Raw genomic sequence first — 20,149 nt, forward strand, 5'->3', positions numbered from 1 at the left:
AGTTTTCAATAGGAGACCGACCTTATTCTTTTTATTCTTTTCCACGTCTGCTGCTGATTTCTCCAATCTGTACAAATTTTTTGTGCATTGCCAGTCACCGAGCATGGCATCATTCAAAAGAGGGATTAGAGAATTTGCAAAGGGGGGAGACAAAAGCTAATTCCCCAGCAAAAGAACACCGTAGTTTATCCAATTTGCGACTTAAACCTATTCAACTAGTCATTTATGCAATGTCATCCGACCAAACAGCAAGTTACAAGTTACAAAGAAAATAAATAAATACATATTAACACATTTATATACCAAGAAAAAAAATAATAATCAGAATAGTCTGTAATAAACAATCTTTTGCAAAATTCAAGCAATTGCCGCTTGCAGGGACACCTTATTGTGAGACGTAAGGATCCTTTTCAGTGGGTGTTTTGCCCCTGTGGGGTAATTAATGCCTGAAATGTAAATATATTTCCTTGTGTGGAATAATAAATGAGCCCCCCAATACTTTGCAGGGTGTTTAAGTCAAGGGAACAGATGCAAACAGTCTTGCGGCTGCTAGAGGCATCTTTGAGTCCCCTAAAAAGATTTTCCATGGGCAACAAAAGCCCCTGTCACACCTTTTCTCATCACCGCAGTAATTTATACAGAGCTTCACGTTTTCTCTTCTATCGATTTCATAATCACTTTAAGGCAGAACTCAAACGTGTGTTATTTTCTGAAGATCTTACAATTCGGGGTTTGAAAGAAATGTGGAGACTGTAAAGAGGCTGCTGGGGGGAGAGAGAGGTGACATGACCTGACTGCCTTATCCCACCATTTGCCAGACTGGTTCCAAAGCTGTTCAGGCCTGGTTAGTGTTTGGAAATTATATATAGAAGATTATAGAGATTAGAAATTCAGCAAATTATCCACATTGTGCGCAAAAAAATGCGAATTAAATATGGTGAAATCTGTTCTGCTCATACATATTCAATATACCCGGTGCAATGGGGTTTATAATCATGATTATAGTCTGTGTGAATGTAAGGATGGGAGAAAAAGAGATATAGATGATAGATGGATAGATAGATAGATAGATAGATAGATAGATAGATAGATAGATAGATAGATAGATAACAGATCGTTAGATAGATAATAGATAGATAGATAACAGATGGATAGATAGATAATTAGATAGATAGATAGATAGATAGATAATAGATAGATATGAGATAGATAGATAATAAAGATAATAGATAGATAGATAGATACAGAGAGATAGATATAGATAGATAAGTATATATATATATATATATATATATACATAGAAAGACACATAGTGATTATTATATAGATAGAACGATAAATAACTATGAGACATAGATAGATATGATATACGACATAGGTAAATATTAGATATAATGAAAACTTGATAAATCATAGATAGCTAGATAGATAAATAATAGATAGATATATGAATAGATGATAGATAAATATATACATAGAAAGATACATAATAGTTAATATATAAATATATATATAAAAAGGTAAAAGATGTGAGACAGATATAGATAAAAGCTGGATAGATAATATATAGATAATAGATAGAAAGAAAGATACATGAAAGGTATATAGATAAGTATATATGAGATACATACGTATATAGAAAGATACATATTAGATAGTTAGAAACATACATAGATAGACAGATAAATGGATGGATAGATAAATACATAGATAATGATAAATGTATCTTTTGTTGTTTTCTTATTTCCTATTTTTTCACTCCTTCATTTCCTCTTGCAGGGATCGGTGGAGGCCCAGTGTGGACTTGTGCTTAATAGTCAGGGTGGTGTGATAAGACGAGGTAGGTGTCCTCCTCACCAATCTCTTCTGTGTGCATTGTTTGTAATTCTTACTTTAGATCGGGAAATGCTAATAGATTTTCAAGCATATATTATATTATATTATATTATATTATATTATATTATGTTTTTCCATATAGTATAGTTTCTTTGAATTTGAATTTACTGCTATTGCGTTACACTGAGTCAAAGCCACATGGGCACACAGCAGGTTTACGTTTTTTCACACTGACACTTGCTGTAGCCGTCATTGTCTGCAGCGGTCTGCTTATTAGACGCCCCGCCTGCTACTTCATGTTCCCTTTCTGTTTTGACTTGTATTGAGGGAATTAAATGGTTAACTGTAAGTTACAGTATAGGGCATCTAGCTGCTTAGGCCACAGATAGTATTATGTTTTCTAGATATTCATAGCTATTACCTATCTATCTATTATCTATCTATCTATCTATTATCTATCTATTATCTATCTATCTATCTATCTATCCATTATCTATTATCTATCTATCTATCTATCTATTATCTATCTATCATCTATTATCTATCTATCTATTATCTATCTATCATCTATCTATCTATCTATTATCTATCTATCTATCTATTATCTATCTATCTATCATCTATCTATCTATTATCTATCTATCTATCTATCTATTATCTATTATCTATCTATTATTATCTATCTATTATCTCTCTATTTATTGTCTGTCTATCTATCTATTATCTATCTGTCATCTATTATCTATCTATCTATTATCTATCTATCCATCTATCTATCTATCTATCTATTATCTATTATCTATCATCTATTATCTATCTATTATCTATCTATCTATTATCTATCTATCTATCATCTATCTATCATCTATCTATCTATTATCTATCTATCTATCTATCTATCATCTATCTATCATCTATCTATTATCTATTATCTATCTATCTATCATCTATATATCATCTATCTATCTATCATCTATCTATCTATCTATTATCTATCTATCTATCTATCTATCTATTATCTATCTATCTCTCTATCTATCTATCTATCTATCATCTATCTATCTATCATCTATCTATCTATCTATCTATTATCTATCTATCATCTATCTATCTATCTATCTATCTATTATCTATCTATCATCTATCTATCTATCTATCTATCATCTATCTATTATCTATCTATCATCTATCTATCTATCTATCATCTATCTATTATCTATCTATCATCTATCTATCTATCTATCATCTAGCTATAGGAACCAGCGGCAAAAAAAAATGGGAAGCAGCAAGCCATTCATATGAGTAAACTGCAATAACTTTTAACCTCTAGATTCTGCAAAGTAATAATAATAATCATCATTTTTCACTAATTAAAAAAAGGGGGAATGCATACACGTTTGTGTGTATTAATACATGCACACACAGATACAGCACAGCTGTATTTTACACATATAAGTGTTGTTCTGTGTGTTTACATACATGTATTTCTGCCTTGTGAGACACCTGCACCCAGCAGTAAGGACTGGTCTTTTCCTGGAGCAGCGCGGTATAGGGAGGGCGCGGTGTCTGCCAGGGGGACAGGCTGGTGCTGAACGGACAGCTCCGCTCCCTGCATCCGCGGCATCAGCGGGGAACCGCACACATCGCTGAGATGATTATTGTCATTATTATTAATACTAATCTTTATGTACATATTATATTAATACATCACTGTATACAGTTTGCCATTAGAGGCAATAATACAGAAATATTTCATCTTTATCTCCGTGTTACCAAATTTAGAAGGTTTTTAGTCTAGTATTATGTACTATTTTACACAGTAAAGTTGTTTTATACGTCACAATATAATATCCAATACTATATAAATATGCCTCATATTTAATAATGTGAGAAACTCTGGTAATATGTAACCACCTGCTAAAAGACAGAACAAACTAACACATTATGACATAATAGTAATAGAAATAGCATGGTCTTTAATGATTACTATTACAAAGAGACATTGTGCTCTATCTGTTATTTATTATCTATCTATCTATCTATCTATCTATCTATCTATCTATTATCTATCTGTTATCTATCTATTATCTATCTATTTATTATCTATCTATTATCTATCTATTATCTATCTATTATCTATCTATTTATTATCTATCTATTTATTATCTATCTATCTATTATCTATCTATCTATTATCTATCTATCTATTATCTATCTATCTATCTATCTAATATCTATCTATCTATCTATTATCTATCTATCTATTATCTATCATCTATCTATCTATTATCTATCTATCTATTATCTATCTATCTATTATCTATCTATTATCTATCTATTATCTATCTATCTATTACCTATCTATCTATCTATCTATCTATCTATCTATTATCTATCTATCTACTGTATCTATCTGCTCATATATATATTCATATATATGTATATAGAGAGATAGACATATATATGTATTATATATACATAATGTGTGTATACTAGAATTCTAGTATACAAACAAGACATTGAAAAGGTAAAAAAAAGTAAGAATACCTATATATACATATATTGAAAACTGGATAGATAGATATACTCACATTATTTATGTATAATTTTCTTATATATAAATATATATATAATTTGTTATTTATTATTTATTTTACCCTTTCCTTTGTCTACACCTTAAAAGGCCAAAGGGCTGACCTAGAATTCAATGGAGGAAGTAGTGAATAGATCAGGGGCGCAGTTTTCGATCTGTTGACACGAGCATGAATACAGAATACATCTTTCTTTCTTTCATGTAGGATGTGTTAAATGGATACAAAAACCTAAAGTCCATCTAATCTACCATTGCAGGGTGGATCTATTGTTCTCTGTGATCAGGATAGGAAAAGACTGAGGATAATGCTGTTCAGTGGGAACATTAATAGGAAATTCCCCCCAAAAAATTTTACTATATAAATTTGCTGCCATAAGAAGAGATATGTGTCCCCCATTTCCTGAGACCCTCCACAGTTTTATACATAGCTGTGATTAATGTTAACAGTCATTTTCTAAAAGATTTTACTTTCTGGCTTCAGGTCTAGTATCCCATTGGTCCTTTCGTACAGATGGGTGTTGTTCATTGTTTGAGCGCCTTATTTTGGGGAATGTTCTACCACAAGGTCTGGGATCATAGGGTTCAGATATAATATTTGCAGCTGAAGTGATGCAAAGATCCCGCTGCTATCACTTCTAGTTAATGGTGTGCACCGCATCCCCTCCAGCTCCTCTACTCTCCCCATCACAACCAATAATCTTTACTCTGCCTGCTTCTTGTGTATCGATGCTTTTTCCAGCCTAAGGCACCTACTTTGATATGCTAATATTTCCGAGTAGCAAACTCTGCAGAGATCATATTAATGTTGTTCATACAGAGTCGAGCTTTTGCCTTAGTTGAATATTCAGATAACCAATTTCAAAAGAAATTACTAAGAAGCCGGGCTGCTATTTACAGGAGCAGGCAGTGTTTTTAATCATTAAAAAAAAAAAAAAAAAAAATCAACTTTTTTTTTACCATTTTTTTTTTTGGGAGAACTGATGCTTAGTTAAAAAGATCAGTGTGTTTTCTGAAGAATTGTTTGATAAAAAGTCAAATGTACAGCTGTATGGAGTGGAGCTTAACGTATAAGTTGGGGATGAGGCTCTTAATATTTGAAGCCAAAGAGGAAAAAAAAGAATAACGCGGTGACATTTTGGCCCGTGCCGTTTCATGATGTCTCGATGATGGAGTCCAAAAAAACTCATGTTCCTCTTTGTGATCATGCAGCCTGGACGCCCCAGGCAAATTTCAAAAAGCTTAAATACTACTATCGCCTCTAGGCCATGAAGAGAGGACAAGACTACCGGCAACAAGGTTTTTTTTCTTCCATTTGCCCTTGGCAACATAAAATACAAACTACTTTGAATCAAAACATTTTTGGGGAATTAATATGATCTGAAATCCTTTCAGTTTTAAAAGATCTTGAGATTGTCAAATCGCTTAGAGGTGACTGACATGCGAATGGCGAGGCGTTTACTGCGAGACGGAGATGTCAGATCTTATTTGGTTAAAAACTCTAGGCCAGGCCTGAATCACTGGAGTAATAGCTGCCACTTAGCGGAGGGCCATTCATCGATGCCAGGATGCCGGGGCAAAGGGTGCACCGGAGGCTGCAGTCACCGTAAGGGAGAAGCACCCAACCCATCACTACATGAGTCTATGTCTGCCAAGTATCAGGGGGTCATTGATCAATGCCAGGATTCCAGGGCAAAGGCAACGTAAGGGAGAAGCACCCAACCCATCACTCCATGAGTTTATGTGTGCCAAGTAGCAATTGACCATTCATCAATGCCAGGATGCCAGGGCAAAGGGAACGTAAGGGAGAAGAGTACCCAACCCATCTGCCAAGTAGCAAGGGTCCATTCATCGATGCCAGGATGCTGGGGCAAAGGGAACGTAAGGGAGAAGCAAATAACCCATCACTCCATGAGTTTATGTCTGCCAAGTAGCAGGGGGCCATTCATCAACGCCAGGATGCTAGGGCAAGGGGAACATAAGGGAGAAGCACCCAACCCATCTGCCAAGTAGCCAGGGTCCATTTATCGATGCCAGGATGCCGGGGCAAAGGGAATGTAAGGGAGAAGCACCCAACCCATCACTCCATGAGTCTATGTCTGCCAAGTATCAGGGGGTCATTGATCGATGCCAGGATTCCAGGGCAAAGACAACGTAAGGGAGAAGCACCCAACCCATCACTCCTTGAGTTTATGTGTGCCAAGTAGCAAGTGACCATTCATCGATGCCAGGGCAAAGGGAATGTAAGGGAAAAGAGCACCCAACCCATCTGCCAAGTAACAAGGGTCCATTCATCGATGCCAAGATTCCAGGGCAAAGGGAACGTAAGGGAGAAGCACCCAACCCATCACTCCATGAGTCTATGTCTGCCAAGTATCAGGGGGTCATTGATAGATGCCAGGAGTCCAGGGCAAAGGGAACGTAAGGGAGAAGCACCCAACCCATCACTTCATGAGTCTATGTCTGCCAAGTAGCAAGGGGCCATTCATCAATGCCAGGATACTAGGGCAAGGGGAACATAAGGTAGAAGCACCCAACCCATTTGCCAAGTAGCAAGGGTCCATTCATCGATGCCAGGATGCCGGGGCAAAGGCAATGTAAGGGAGAAGCACCCAATCCATCACTCCATGAGTCTATGTCTGCCAAGTAGCAGGGGGCCATTCACAGATGCCCGGATACCAGGGCAAAGGGAACGTTATGGAAAAACACCCAACCCATCACTTCGAACCCACACTATGTTTCTACTACATTACTAGACTAATATCTGACAAGTAGCAAGGGGCCATTCATCAATACCAGGATACCAGGGCAAAAGGAATGTAAGGGAGAAGCATCGAACCCATCACTCCATGAGTCTATGTCTGTCAAGTAACAGGGGGTCATTGATCAATGCCAGGATTCCAGGTCAAAGGGAACGTAAGGAAGAAGAACCCAACCCATCACTCTATGACACATTACTATGTTCCTAAATTACTATAGTTATATCTGCCAAGTAGCAGAGGGCAATTCATCAATGCCAGGATGCCAGGGCAGAGAGTGCACTGGAGGGTTCAGCAAACGTAAGAGAAAAGCACCCAACCCATTACTTCATGAGTCTATGTCTGCCAAGTAGCAAGGTGCCATTCACCAATGTCAGGATGCCAGGGCAAAGGGATCGTAAGGGAAAAGCACCCAACCCATCATTCCATAAGTCTAGGTCAGCCAAGTAACAGGTGGCCATTCACCAATGCCAGGATGCCAGGGCAAAGGGAATGAAAGGGACACGCACCCGACAAATTACTCCATGAGTCTATGTCTGCCAAAAAGTGGGGGGCCATTAATCAATGCCAGGATGCCAGGGCAAAGAGAACGTAAGGGACAAGCACCCAACCGATCTCTCCATGAGTCTATGTCTGCCAAGCAGCAGGTGGCCATTCACCAATGCCAGGATGTCAGGGCAAAGGGAACGTAAGTGGCAAACACCCAACCCATCACTTTATGACCCATAATTTGTTCCTATTACATCACTAGACTAATATCTACCAGGTAGCAAAGGGCCAATGCTAGATACCAGGGTAAAGGGAACGTTAGGGAAATGCACCCAGTCCATCACTTCATGACCCACACTATGTTCCTACTACTACATTATTAACATTATATATGTCACAAAGTGGAGGGCCATTCATCAATGGCAGGGCAAAGGGTGCACCGGAGGCTTCAATCAACGTAAGGGAAAAGTACACAACTCCTCACTTCATGACCCATACTACGTTCCTACTACATTACTAGACAGGGTGACACGTCATTCTACTATTGAAGGGTGAAGGGTGCTCGGATAGTATATCACTCCAATGTCCATAGAATAGAAAAGCACTCCTATATAAATCAATTCATGTAATTTTTAATTTTAATCCAAAGCATAACAAATATTGATGTTTCAGTCAAACAAGACCTTCATCAGGAGATGTGGATTACTAAGGAAACAGAGATCGCGAGACTGCAGTGGGGGTGAGATGTGCTGCACATCATTTTCTGCTGAAGGTCTTGTTTGACCGAAACGTCAATATTTGATATGCTTTGAATTACAATAAAAATTACATGCATTAATTCATAAAAGAGTGCCATGATTTTTCTATTTTACCTACTATATTACTAGAGATATATCTGCCAAGTAGCAGAGGGCCATTCATCAATGACAGGATGCCCGGTGCACTAGATGCTTCAGTCAATGTAAGGGAAATGCATCCAACCTATCACTCCATGACCCATATTGCACTCCCACTACATAACTAGACTTATATCTGCCAAGTAGCAGAGGTTCATTCATCAATGCCAGGATGCCAGGGCTAGGGAGCACTAGACGCTTCTGTCTAGTGATGCAGTAGGAACATAGTATGAGTCTATGGGATGATGTGACCGGTGAGATGTGTCCCCCGTATGTTGACTGAATCCACCCTACCCATCACTTCTTGACTCCCCTTCTCCATTACTCAACTAATATCAACTAAGTAGCAGAGGGCCATGTGTCAACGCTTGGATGCCAGGGCAAATAGTAGACTGGGGTCTTCAGTCAACATTACAGAAAAGCATCTTACCGGTCACTTCATCTCATAGACTCGTAACATCTTGCTACTGTATTTCTAGATTAAGCATAGACTAATATCTGCCACCTAGCACAGAGCCATTTATCAATGCCAGGATGCCAAAATGAGGGGAGTGTGGGAAACTCCAATCATTTGGGCAGCACGGTGGCTCAGTGGTTAGTACTGTTGCTTTGCAGCTTTGAGGTCCCACCAAGGACAACATCTGCAAAGAGTTTGTATGTTCTCCCCGTGTTTGTATGGATTTCCTCTACGTTCTCCGGTTTCTTCCCACACTCCAAAGACATTCTGATAGGGAATCTAGATTCTGAGTAATATCTGCCACATAGTATAGGGTCACTTATCAATGCCAGGATGCCTGGGCATGGGGCATAATGGAGGCTTCAGTTGTAACAAGGGAAATACACTCTACCCATCACTTCACCCCCATAGTCATGGGTCTAAGGATGACTAGACTAATACCTACTCAGCAGAAAGCCATCCATCAATGCCAGGACAAGGGGTGGATTGGCGTCTTTAAGGAAGGGAAGGCATCATCACTTCATCCTTTATTTTCAGAACATGTTTCGGCATCACTATACTAATATCAGTCATGTAGCAGAGGGAGAGGCATCAATGTCAGGATGAGAAGGCAAAGGGTCTACTGGAAGCTTCAGTCAATATAAGGGAAAAATACTCCAACCTTCACTTCATCCAGTAGACCTATACAATGTTCCTACTGCATCACAGACTATAGACTAATCATAGTATACCATCTGCCACTGAGCAGGGGTCATTCATCAATGCCAGGATGCCAAGGAGAAGGGTGAACTGGAGGATTCGGTCAATATATGGGAAAGACGCTCTCTCCGTCACCTCATCCCATAGCCATGTTTCCTCTGCATTACTAGACCAGTCACTAGAGTAATACCAACACTTATCGAGATCCATCCATCAATGCCAGGATGCCAGGGCAGGGCATGTAGTGAAGTCTTCAGTCAACGTAAAGAAAATGGTAGACTATCTGCCACTTTATGCCATAGTCATATTGGCCAATAACAAAGAGCCAGGCATCGATGCCCCTATGCCAAGGCAAGAAGTTTATTGGGGTCTTCAGTCATTTCATCACATCAGTTTGTCCTGCTAGATCTCTGCACCTTTAGCTGGCACTCAGTAACGACCATGCTTTAGTTTCTAGATGTCAGGGTACAGGACATATTGGAAGCAGCAGTCCAACCACCTCTACATCCAATAATATCAGATACATGTTCCTACTACATCAATATAATAATATTTGCTACTTAGTAAAGGACCATCCATTAATCCCAAGATGGCAGGGCTGAGGACACATGGGAGGCTTTCATCATACATAGGTCCACCCATTGCTTCACCCCATAAACATAGGGTGTTCCTATTGCATCGGGTGACTAATATCTACCCCTTAGCAGATGGCCGCTCTTCTATGCCAGGATGCCAGGGTACAGAACACGAAGGAAACCAGTCATTATAAGACCTTTCACCCATGTAACATCTTCCTCCTGCATTACTAGAGTAAGATCCCCCACGTAGGAGGGTGCCATGTATCAATGCCTGGGTGCCATGTATCAATGCCTGGGTGCCATGTATCAGTGCCTGGGTGCCATGTATCAATGCCTGGGTGCCATATATCAGTGCCTGGGTGCCATGTATCAATGCCTGGGTGCCATGTATCAATGCCTAGGTGCCATGTATCAGTGACTGGGTGCCATGTATCAATGCCTGGGTGCCATGTATCAATGCTTGGGTGCCATGTATCAATGCCTGGGTGCCATGTATCAATGCTTGGGTGCCATGTATCAATGCCTGGGTGCAATGTATCAATGCCTGGGTGCCATGTATCAATGCCCGGGTGCCATGTATAAATGCCTGGGTGCCATGTACCAATGCCTTGGTGCCATGTATCAATGCCTGGGTGCCATGTATCAATGCCTGGGTGCCACATATCAATGCCTGGGTGCCACGTGTCAATGCCTGGGTGCCATATGTCAATGCCTGGGTGCCATGTACCAATGCCTGGGTGCCATGTATCAATGCCTGGGTGCCATGTATCAATGCCTAAATGCCATGTATCAATGCCTGGGTGCCATGTATTAATGTCTGGGTGCCACGTACCAATGCCTGGGTGCCATGTATCAATGCCTAGGTGCAATGTATCAATGCCTAGGTGCCATGTATCAATGCTTGGGTGCCCTGTATCAATGCCTGGGTGCCATGTATTAATATCTGGGTGCCATGTATCAATGCCTGGGTGTCATGTATCAATGCTTGGGTGCCACGTATTAATGTCTGGGCACCATGTATTAATGTCTGGGTGCCATGTATCAATGCCTGGGTGCCATGTATTAATGTCTGGGTGCCATGTATCAATGCCCGGGTGCCATGTATCAATGCCTGGGTGCCATGTATTAATGTCTGGGTGCCATGTATAAATCACTGGGTGCCATGTATCAATGCTTGGGTGCCATGTACCAATGCCTGGGTGCCATGTACCAATGCCTGGGTGCCATGTATCAATTATTGGGTGCCATGTACTAATACCTGGGTGCCATGTATCAATGCCTGGGTGCCATGTATCAATGCCTAGGTGCCATGTATCAATGCTTGGGTGCCATGCATCAATGCTTGGGTGCCATGTATCAATGTCTGTGTACCATGTATCAATGCCTGGGTGCCATGTATCAATCCCTGGGTGCCATGTATCAATGCCTAGGTGCCATGTATCAATGCCTGGGTGCCATGTATCAATGCTTGGGTGCCATGTACCAATGCCTGGGTGCCATGTATCAATGCCTGGGTGCCATGTATCAATACCTGGGTGCCATATATCAATGCCTGGGTGCCATGTATCAATGCCTAAATGCCATGTATCAATGCCTGGGTGCCATGTTTCAATCTCAGAGTGCCATGTATCAATGCCTGGGTACCATGTATCAATGCCTGGATGCCATGTATCAATGCCTAGGTGCCATGTATCAATGCCTAGGTGCCATGTATCAATGCCTGGGTGCCATGTATCAATGCTTGGGTGCCATGTACCAATGCCAGGGTGCCATGTATCAATGCCAAGGTGCCATGTATCAATGCCTAGGTGCCATATCAATGCTTGGGTGCCATGTATCAATGCCTGGGTGCCATGTATCAATGCCTGGGTGCTATGTATCAATGCCTGGGTGCCATGTATTAATGTCTGGGTGCCATGTATCAATGCTTGGGTGTCATGTATCAATGCCCGGGTGCCATGTATCAATGCCTGGGTGCCATGTATCAATGCCTAGGTGCCATGTATCAATGCTTGGGTGCCATGTATCAATCCCTGGGTGCCATGTATCAATGTCTGGTTGCCATGTATCAATGCCTGGGTGCCATGTATCAATGCCTGGGTGCCATGTATAAATGTCTGGGTGCCATGTATCAATGCCTGGGTGCCATGAATCAATGTCTGGGTGCCATGTATTAATGCCTGGGTGCCATGTATCAATGCCTGGGTGCCATGTATCACTTCTTGGGTGTTATATATCAATGCTTGGGTGCAATGTATCAATGCCTGGGTGCCATGTATCAATGCCTGGGTGACATCTATCAATCTCAGGGTGCCATGTACCAATGCCTTGGTGCCATGTATCAATGCTTGGGTGCCATGTATCAATGCCTAGATGCCATGTATCAATGCCTGGGTGCCATGTATCAATGCTTGGGTGCCATGTATCAATTTCTGGGTGCCATGTATTAAAGCCTGGGTGCCATGTATCAATGGCTGGGTGCCATGTATCAATGCTTGGGTGCCACGTATCAATGCCCGGGTGCCACGTATCAATGCTCGGGTGCCATGTATCAATCCCTGGGTGCCATGTATTAATGTTTGGGTGCCATGTATCAATGTCTGGTTGCCATGTATCAATGCCTGGGTGCCATGTATCAATGTCTGGGTGTCATGTATCAATGCCTGGGTGCCATGTATTAATGCCTGGGTGCCATGTATCACTGTTGGGGAATCATGTATCAATGCTTGGGTGCAATGTATCAATGCCTAAATGCCATGTATCAATACCTGAGTGCCATGTATCAATCTCAGGGTGCCAAGTACCAATGCCTGGGTGCCCTGTATCAAAGCTTGGGTGCCATGTATCAATGCCTGGGTGCCATGTATCAATGCTTGGGTGCAATGTATCAATGCCTGGGTGCCATGTATCAATGCCTGGGTGCCATGTATCAATGCTTGGGTGCCATATATCAATGTCAGTGTGCCATGTATCAATGCTTGGGTGCCATGTATCAATGCCCGGGTGTCATATATCAATGCCTGGGTGCCATGTATCAATGTCTGGGTGCCATATATCAATGCCTGGGTGCCATGTATCAATGTCTGGTTGCCATGTATCAATGCCTGGGTGGCATGTATCAATGATTGGGTGCCATGTATCAATGCCTGGGTGCCATGTATCAATGCTTGGATGCCATGTATCAATGCTTGGGTGCCATATATCAATGATTGGGTGCCATGTATCAATGCTTGGATGCCATGTATCAATGCTTGGATGCCATGTATCAATGCCTGGGTGCCATGTATCAATGCTTGGATGCCATGTACCAATGCCTGAGTGCCATGTATCAATGTTTGGGTCCCATGTATCAATGATTGGGTGCCATGTATCAATGCCTGGGTGCAATGTATCAATGCCTGGGTGCCATGTATCAATGCCCAGGTGCCATGTATAAATGCCTGGGTGCCATGTACCAATGCCTTGGTGCCATGTATCAATGCCTGGGTGCCATGTATCAATGCCTGGGTGCCACATATCAATGCCTGGGTGCCACGTGTCAATGCCTGGGTGCCATATGTCAATGCCTGGGTGCCATGTACCAATGCCTGGGTGCCATGTATCAATGCCTGCGTGCCATGTATCAATGCCTAAATGCCATGTATCAATGCCTGGGTGCCATGTATTAATGTCTGGGTGCCACGTACCAATGCCTGGGTGCCATGTATCAATGCCTAGGTGCAATGTATCAATGCCTAGGTGCCATGTATCAATGCTTGGGTGCCCTGTATCAATGCCTGGGTGCCATGTATTAATGTCTGGGTGCCATGTATCAATGCCTGGGTGTCATGTATCAATGCCTGGTTGCCATGTATCAATGCCTGGGTGCCATGTATCAATGAACTGGGTGCCATGTATCAATGCCTGGGTGCCGTGTATCAATGCCCGGGTGCCATGTACCAATGCTTTGGTGCCATGTATCAATGATTGGGTGCCGTGTATCAATGCCTGGGTGCCATGTATCAATGTCTGGTTGCCATGTATCAATGCCTGGGTGTCATGTATCAATGCCTGGGTGCCATGTATTAATGCCTGGGTGCCATGTATCAATGCTTGGGTGCAATGTATCAATGCCTAAATGCCATGTATCAATACCTGAGTGCCATGTATCAATCTCAGGGTGCCAAGTACCAATGCCTAGGTGCCCTGTATCAAAGCTTGGGTGCCATGTATCAATGCCTGGGTGCCATGTATCAATGCTTGGGTGCAATGTATCAATGCCTGGGTGCCATGTATCAATGCCTGGGTGCCATGTACCAATGCCTGGTTGCAATGTATCAATGTCCAGGTGCCATGTATCAATGCTTATGTGACATGTATCAATGACTGGGTGCCATGTATCAATGTCTGGGTGCCATGTATCAATGCTTGGGTGCCATGTATCAATGCATGGGTGCCATGTATAAATGCCTGGGTGCAATGTATCAATTTGCGTGTGGCTGGGGGAGTGAAATATGGGGCACCTCAATTAGAAAATACTCATGCCAATAACGCATAACTTGTTTGTACCACATCAGTAGGTTCATAGCTGACAGTACATGGGGCTGTGGTCAGTGCCAGGGCACAAAATCATTTAGTAGTATAGTGTAGTATAATATAGTGTAATGTAGTACAGTATAGTATTGTATTGTGTAATGTAGTATATTGTATTATAGCATAGTTAAGTATGGAATAGTGCAGTATGGTGTAATGTAGTATAGTATAGTTTAATGTAGTATAGTGCAGTATAGTAAAGTGTAATGTAGTATAGTGTAATGTAGTATATTGTATTATAGCATAGTTCTGTATGGAATTGTGTAGTATAGTATGGTGTAGTATAGTGTAATGTAGTGTAATGAAGTATAGTATGGTGTAGTATAATATATTATAATATAGTATAGTGCAGTATAGTATGGCGTAGTATAGTATAGTGTAATGTAGTATATTATAGTATGGTATAGTATAGTGTAATATAGTGTAGTGTAATGTAGCATAGTGTAATGTAGTATAGTGTACTATAGTGTAGTGCAGAATGGAATAGTGCGGTATAGTATGGTGTAGTATGGTATTGTGTAATGTAGTATGGTATAGTGTAATGTAGTGTAGTATAGTATAGTGTAATGTAGTATAGTGTAGTGTAGTATAGTATAATGTAGTATATTGTATTATAGCATAGTTCAGTATGGAATTGTGTAGTATGGTGTAGTATGGTGTAATGTAGTATAGTGTATTGTAGTATATTGTATTATAGCATAGTTCAGTATGGAATTGTGTAGTATGGTGTAGTATGGTGTAATGTAGTATAGTGTATTGTAGTATATTGTATTATAGCATAGTTCAGTATGGAATTGTGTAGTATAGTATAGTGTAGTATAGTATAGTGTAATATAGTGTAGTATAGTATGGTGTAGTATAGTATAGTGTAATGTAGTATAGTGCAGTATAGTATGGTGTAGTATAGTATAGTGTAATGTAATGTAGTATAGTATGGTGTAGTATAGTATAGTATAATGTAATGTAGTATAGTATGGTATAGTATAGTGTAATATAGTGTTGTATAGTATGGTGTAGTATAGTATAGTGTAATGTAATATAGTGCAGTATAGTATGGTGTAGTATAGTATAGTATAATGTAATGTAGTATAGTATGGTATAGTATAGTGTAATATAGTGTAGTATAGTATGGTGTAGTATAGTATAGTGTAATGTAATATAGTGCAGTATAGTATGGTGTAGTATAGTATAGTATAATGTAATGTAGTATAGTATGGTATAGTATAGTGTAATATAGTGTAGTATAGTATGGTGTAGTATAGTATAGTGTAATGTAATGTAGTATAGTATGGTATAGTATAGTGTAATATAGTGTAGTATAGTATGGTGTAGTATAGTATAGTGTAATGTAATATAATGCAGTATAGTATGGTGTAGTATAGTATAGTGTAATGTAATGTAGTATAGTATGGTATAGTATAGTGTAATATAGTGTTGTATAGTATGGTGTAGTATAGTATAGTGTAATGTAATATAGTGCAGTATAGTATGGTGTAGTATAGTATAGTATAATGTAATGTAGTATAGTATGGTATAGTATAGTGTAATATAGTGTAGTATAGTATGGTGTAGTATAGTATAGTGTAATGTAGTATAGTGCAGTATAGTATGGTGTAGTATAGTATAGTGTAATGTAATGTAGTATAGTATGGTGTAGTATAGTATAGTGTAATGTAATTAGTATAGTATGGTATAGTATAGTGTAATATAGTGTAGTATAGCATGGTGTAGTATAGTATAGTGTAATGTAGTATAGTGCAGTATAGTATGGTGTAGTATAGTATAGTGTAATGTAATGTAGTATAGTATGGTATAGTATAGTGTAATATAGTGTAGTATAGTATGGTGTAGTATAGTATAGTGTAATGTAGTATAGTGCAGTATAGTATGGTGTAGTATAGTATAGTGTAATGTAATGTAGTATAGTATGGTGTAGTATAGTATAGTGTAATGTAATTAGTATAGTATGGTATAGTATAGTGTAATATAGTGTAGTATAGTATGGTGTAGTATAGTGTAATATAGTGTAGTATAGTATGGTGTAGTATAGTATAGTGTAATGTAATTAGTATAGTATGGTATAGTATAGTGTAATATAGTGTAGTATAGTATGGTGTAGTATAGTATAGTATAATGTAATGTAGTATAGTATGGTGTAATATAGTGTAGTATAGTATGGTGTAGTATAGTGTAATGTAATATAATGCAGTATAGTATGGTGTAGTATAGTGTAATGTAATATAATGCAGTATAGTATGGTGTAGTATAGTGTAATGTAATTAGTATAGTATGGTATAGTATAGTGTAATATAGTGTAGTATAGTATGGTGTAGTATAGTATAGTGTAATGTAATTAGTATAGTATGGTATAGTATAGTGTAATATAGTGTAGTATAGTATGGTGTAGTATAGTATAGTATAATGTAATGTAGTATAGTATGGTATAGTATAGTGTAATATAGTGTAGTATAGTATAGTGTAATGTAATATAGTGCAGTATAGTATGGTGTAGTATAGTATAGTGTAATGTAATTAGTATAGTATGGTATAGTATAGTGTAATATAGTGTAGTATAGTATGGTGTAGTATAGTATAGTGTAATGTAATATAGTGCAGTATAGTATGGTGTAGTATAGTGTAATGTAATGTAGTATAGTATGGTATAGTATAGTGTAATATAGTGTAGTATAGTATGGTGTAGTATAGTCTAGTGTAATGTAGTATAGTGCAGTATAGTATGGTGTAGTATAGTATGGTATAGTATAGTGTAATGTAATGTAGTATAGTATGGTGTAGTATAGTGTAATATAGTGTAGTATAGTATAGTGTAGTATAGTATAGTGTAATGTAATATAGTGCAGTATAGTATGGTGTAGTATAGTGTAATGTAATATAATGCAGTATAGTATGGTGTAGTATAGTATAGTGTAATGTAATGTAGTATAGTATGGTATAGTATAGTGTAATATAGTGTAGTATAGTATAGTGTAGTATAGTATAGTGTAATGTAATATAGTGCAGTATAGTATGGTGTAGTATAGTGTAATGTAATATAATGCAGTATAGTATGGTGTAGTATAGTATAGTGTAATGTAATGTAGTATAGTATGGTATAGTATAGTGTAATATAGTGTAGTATAGTATGGTGTAGTATAGTATAGTGTAATGTAATATAGTGCAGTATAGTATGGTGTAGTATAGTGTAATGTAATGTAGTATAGTGCAGTATAGTATGGTGTAGTATAGTATAGTGTAATGTAATGTAGTATAGTATGGTATAGTATAGTGTAATATAGTGTAGTATAGTATAGTGTAGTATAGTATAGTGTAATGTAATATAGTGCAGTATAGTATGGTGTAGTATAGTGTAATGTAATATAATGCAGTATAGTATGGTGTAGTATAGTATAGTGTAATGTAATGTAGTATAGTATGGTATAGTATAGTGTAATATAGTATAGTATAGTATAGTGTAATGTAATATAGTGCAGTATAGTATGGTGTAGTACAGTATAGTGTAATATAGTGTAGTATAGTATGGTGTAGTATAGTATAGTGTAATGTAGTATAGTGCAGTATAGTATGGTGTAGTATAGTATAGTGTAATGTAATGTAGTATAGTATGGTATAGTATAGTGTAATATAGTGTAGTATAGTATGGTGTAGTATAGTATAGTGTAATGTAATATAGTGCAGTATAGTATGGTATAGTATAGTGTAATATAGTGTAGTATAGTATGGTGTAGTATAGTATAGTGTAATGTAATGTAGTATAGTATGGTATAGTATAGTGTAATATAGTGTAGTATAGTATGGTGTAGTATAGTATAGTGTAATGTAGTATAGTGCAGTATAGTATGGTGTAGTATAGTATAGTGTAATGTAATGTAGTATAGTATGGTATAGTATAGTGTAATATAGTGTAGTATAGTATGGTGTACTATAGTATAGTGTAATGTAATATAGTGCAGTATAGTATGGTGTAGTATAGTATAGTGTAATGTAATGTAGTATAGTATGGTATAGTATAGTGTAATATAGTGTAGTATAGTATGGTGTAGTATAGTATAGTGTAATGTAGTATAGTGCAGTATAGTATGGTGTAGTATAGTATAGTGTAATGTAATGTAGTATAGTATGGTATAGTATAGTGTAATATAGTGTAGTATAGTATGGTGTAGTATAGTATAGTGTAATGTAGTATAGTGCAGTATAGTATGGTGTAGCATAGTATAGTGTAATATAGTATAGTGCAGTATAGTATGGTGTAGTGTAATGTAGTATAATGTAGTGTAGTGCAGTGTATAGTAGTGAAGTATAGAATGTAGTATAGTGCAGTATAGTATGGTGTAGTGTAGTATAGTGTAATATAGTATAGTGCAGTATAGTATGGTGTAGTGTAATGTAGTATAATGTGGTGTAGTGCAGTGTATAGTAGTGAAGTATAGAATGTAGTATAGTGCAGTATAGTATGGTGTAGTGTAGTATAGTGTAATATAGTATAGTGCAGTATAGTATGGTGTAGTGTAATGTAGTATAATGTGGTGTAGTGCAGTGTATAGTAGTGAAGTATAGAATGTAGTATAGTGCAGTATAGTATGGTGTAGCATAGTATAGTGTAATATAGTATAGTGCAGTATAGTATGGTGTAGTGTAATGTAGTATAATGTGGTGTAGTGCAGTGTATAGTAGTGAAGTATAGAATGTAGTATAGTGCAGTATAGTATGGTGTAGTGTAGTATAGTGTAATATAGTATAGTGCAGTATAGTATGGTGTAGTGTAATGTAGTATAATGTAGTGTAGTGCAGTGTATAGTAGTGAAGTATAGAATGTAGTATAGTGCAGTATAGTATGGTGTAGTACAGTGTAGTGTATTGATGAATAATTTAGTGTAGTATAGTATTGTATGGTATGGTATATAGTAGTTTTACATATAATATAGCTTAGTAGTATAATGCAGTATAGTATAGTAGAGTATGCTATATTATAGTACAATATAGTACAGTACATAATATTATAGAATAATATACTGTAGTGTGGTGCAGTATAGTATAACACAGTATAGTATATTATGTAGTATGGTGTAGTATAGTATAGTGTAGTGCACTATAGTACCATATAGTGTCGTGTAGTACAGTATAGTACAGTATAGTGTAGTACAGAATAGTATAGTGCAGTGTAGTATAGTACAATATAATGTAGTGGAGTATAGTGTAGTATAGTATAGTACAGTGTAGTACAGTATAGTATATTATAGTACAATATAGTGTAG

The 20,149-nt window shown here is 38.1% G+C and overlaps 1 protein-coding gene across 2 annotated transcripts in view; it reads left to right on the plus strand.

Annotated features, from left to right (window-relative positions):
* TFAP2D (transcription factor AP-2 delta) overlaps positions 1 to 20,149 on the plus strand; it is a 61,041-nt gene that overhangs the window by 3,456 nt on the left and 37,436 nt on the right. For both annotated transcript variants that reach the window (XM_073672944.1, XM_073672945.1), the window contains exon 3: positions 1,780 to 1,840. In XM_073672944.1, the coding sequence (XP_073529045.1) occupies positions 1,780 to 1,840 (61 nt within the window). The remainder of the gene's footprint in view (positions 1 to 1,779; positions 1,841 to 20,149) is intronic.

This window comes from Phyllobates terribilis, unplaced genomic scaffold, assembly GCF_046119375.1.
Source record: "Phyllobates terribilis strain yellow unplaced genomic scaffold, ASM4611937v1 Scaffold_3__8_contigs__length_932513732, whole genome shotgun sequence".
NCBI classification, from domain to species: domain Eukaryota; kingdom Metazoa; phylum Chordata; class Amphibia; order Anura; family Dendrobatidae; genus Phyllobates; species Phyllobates terribilis.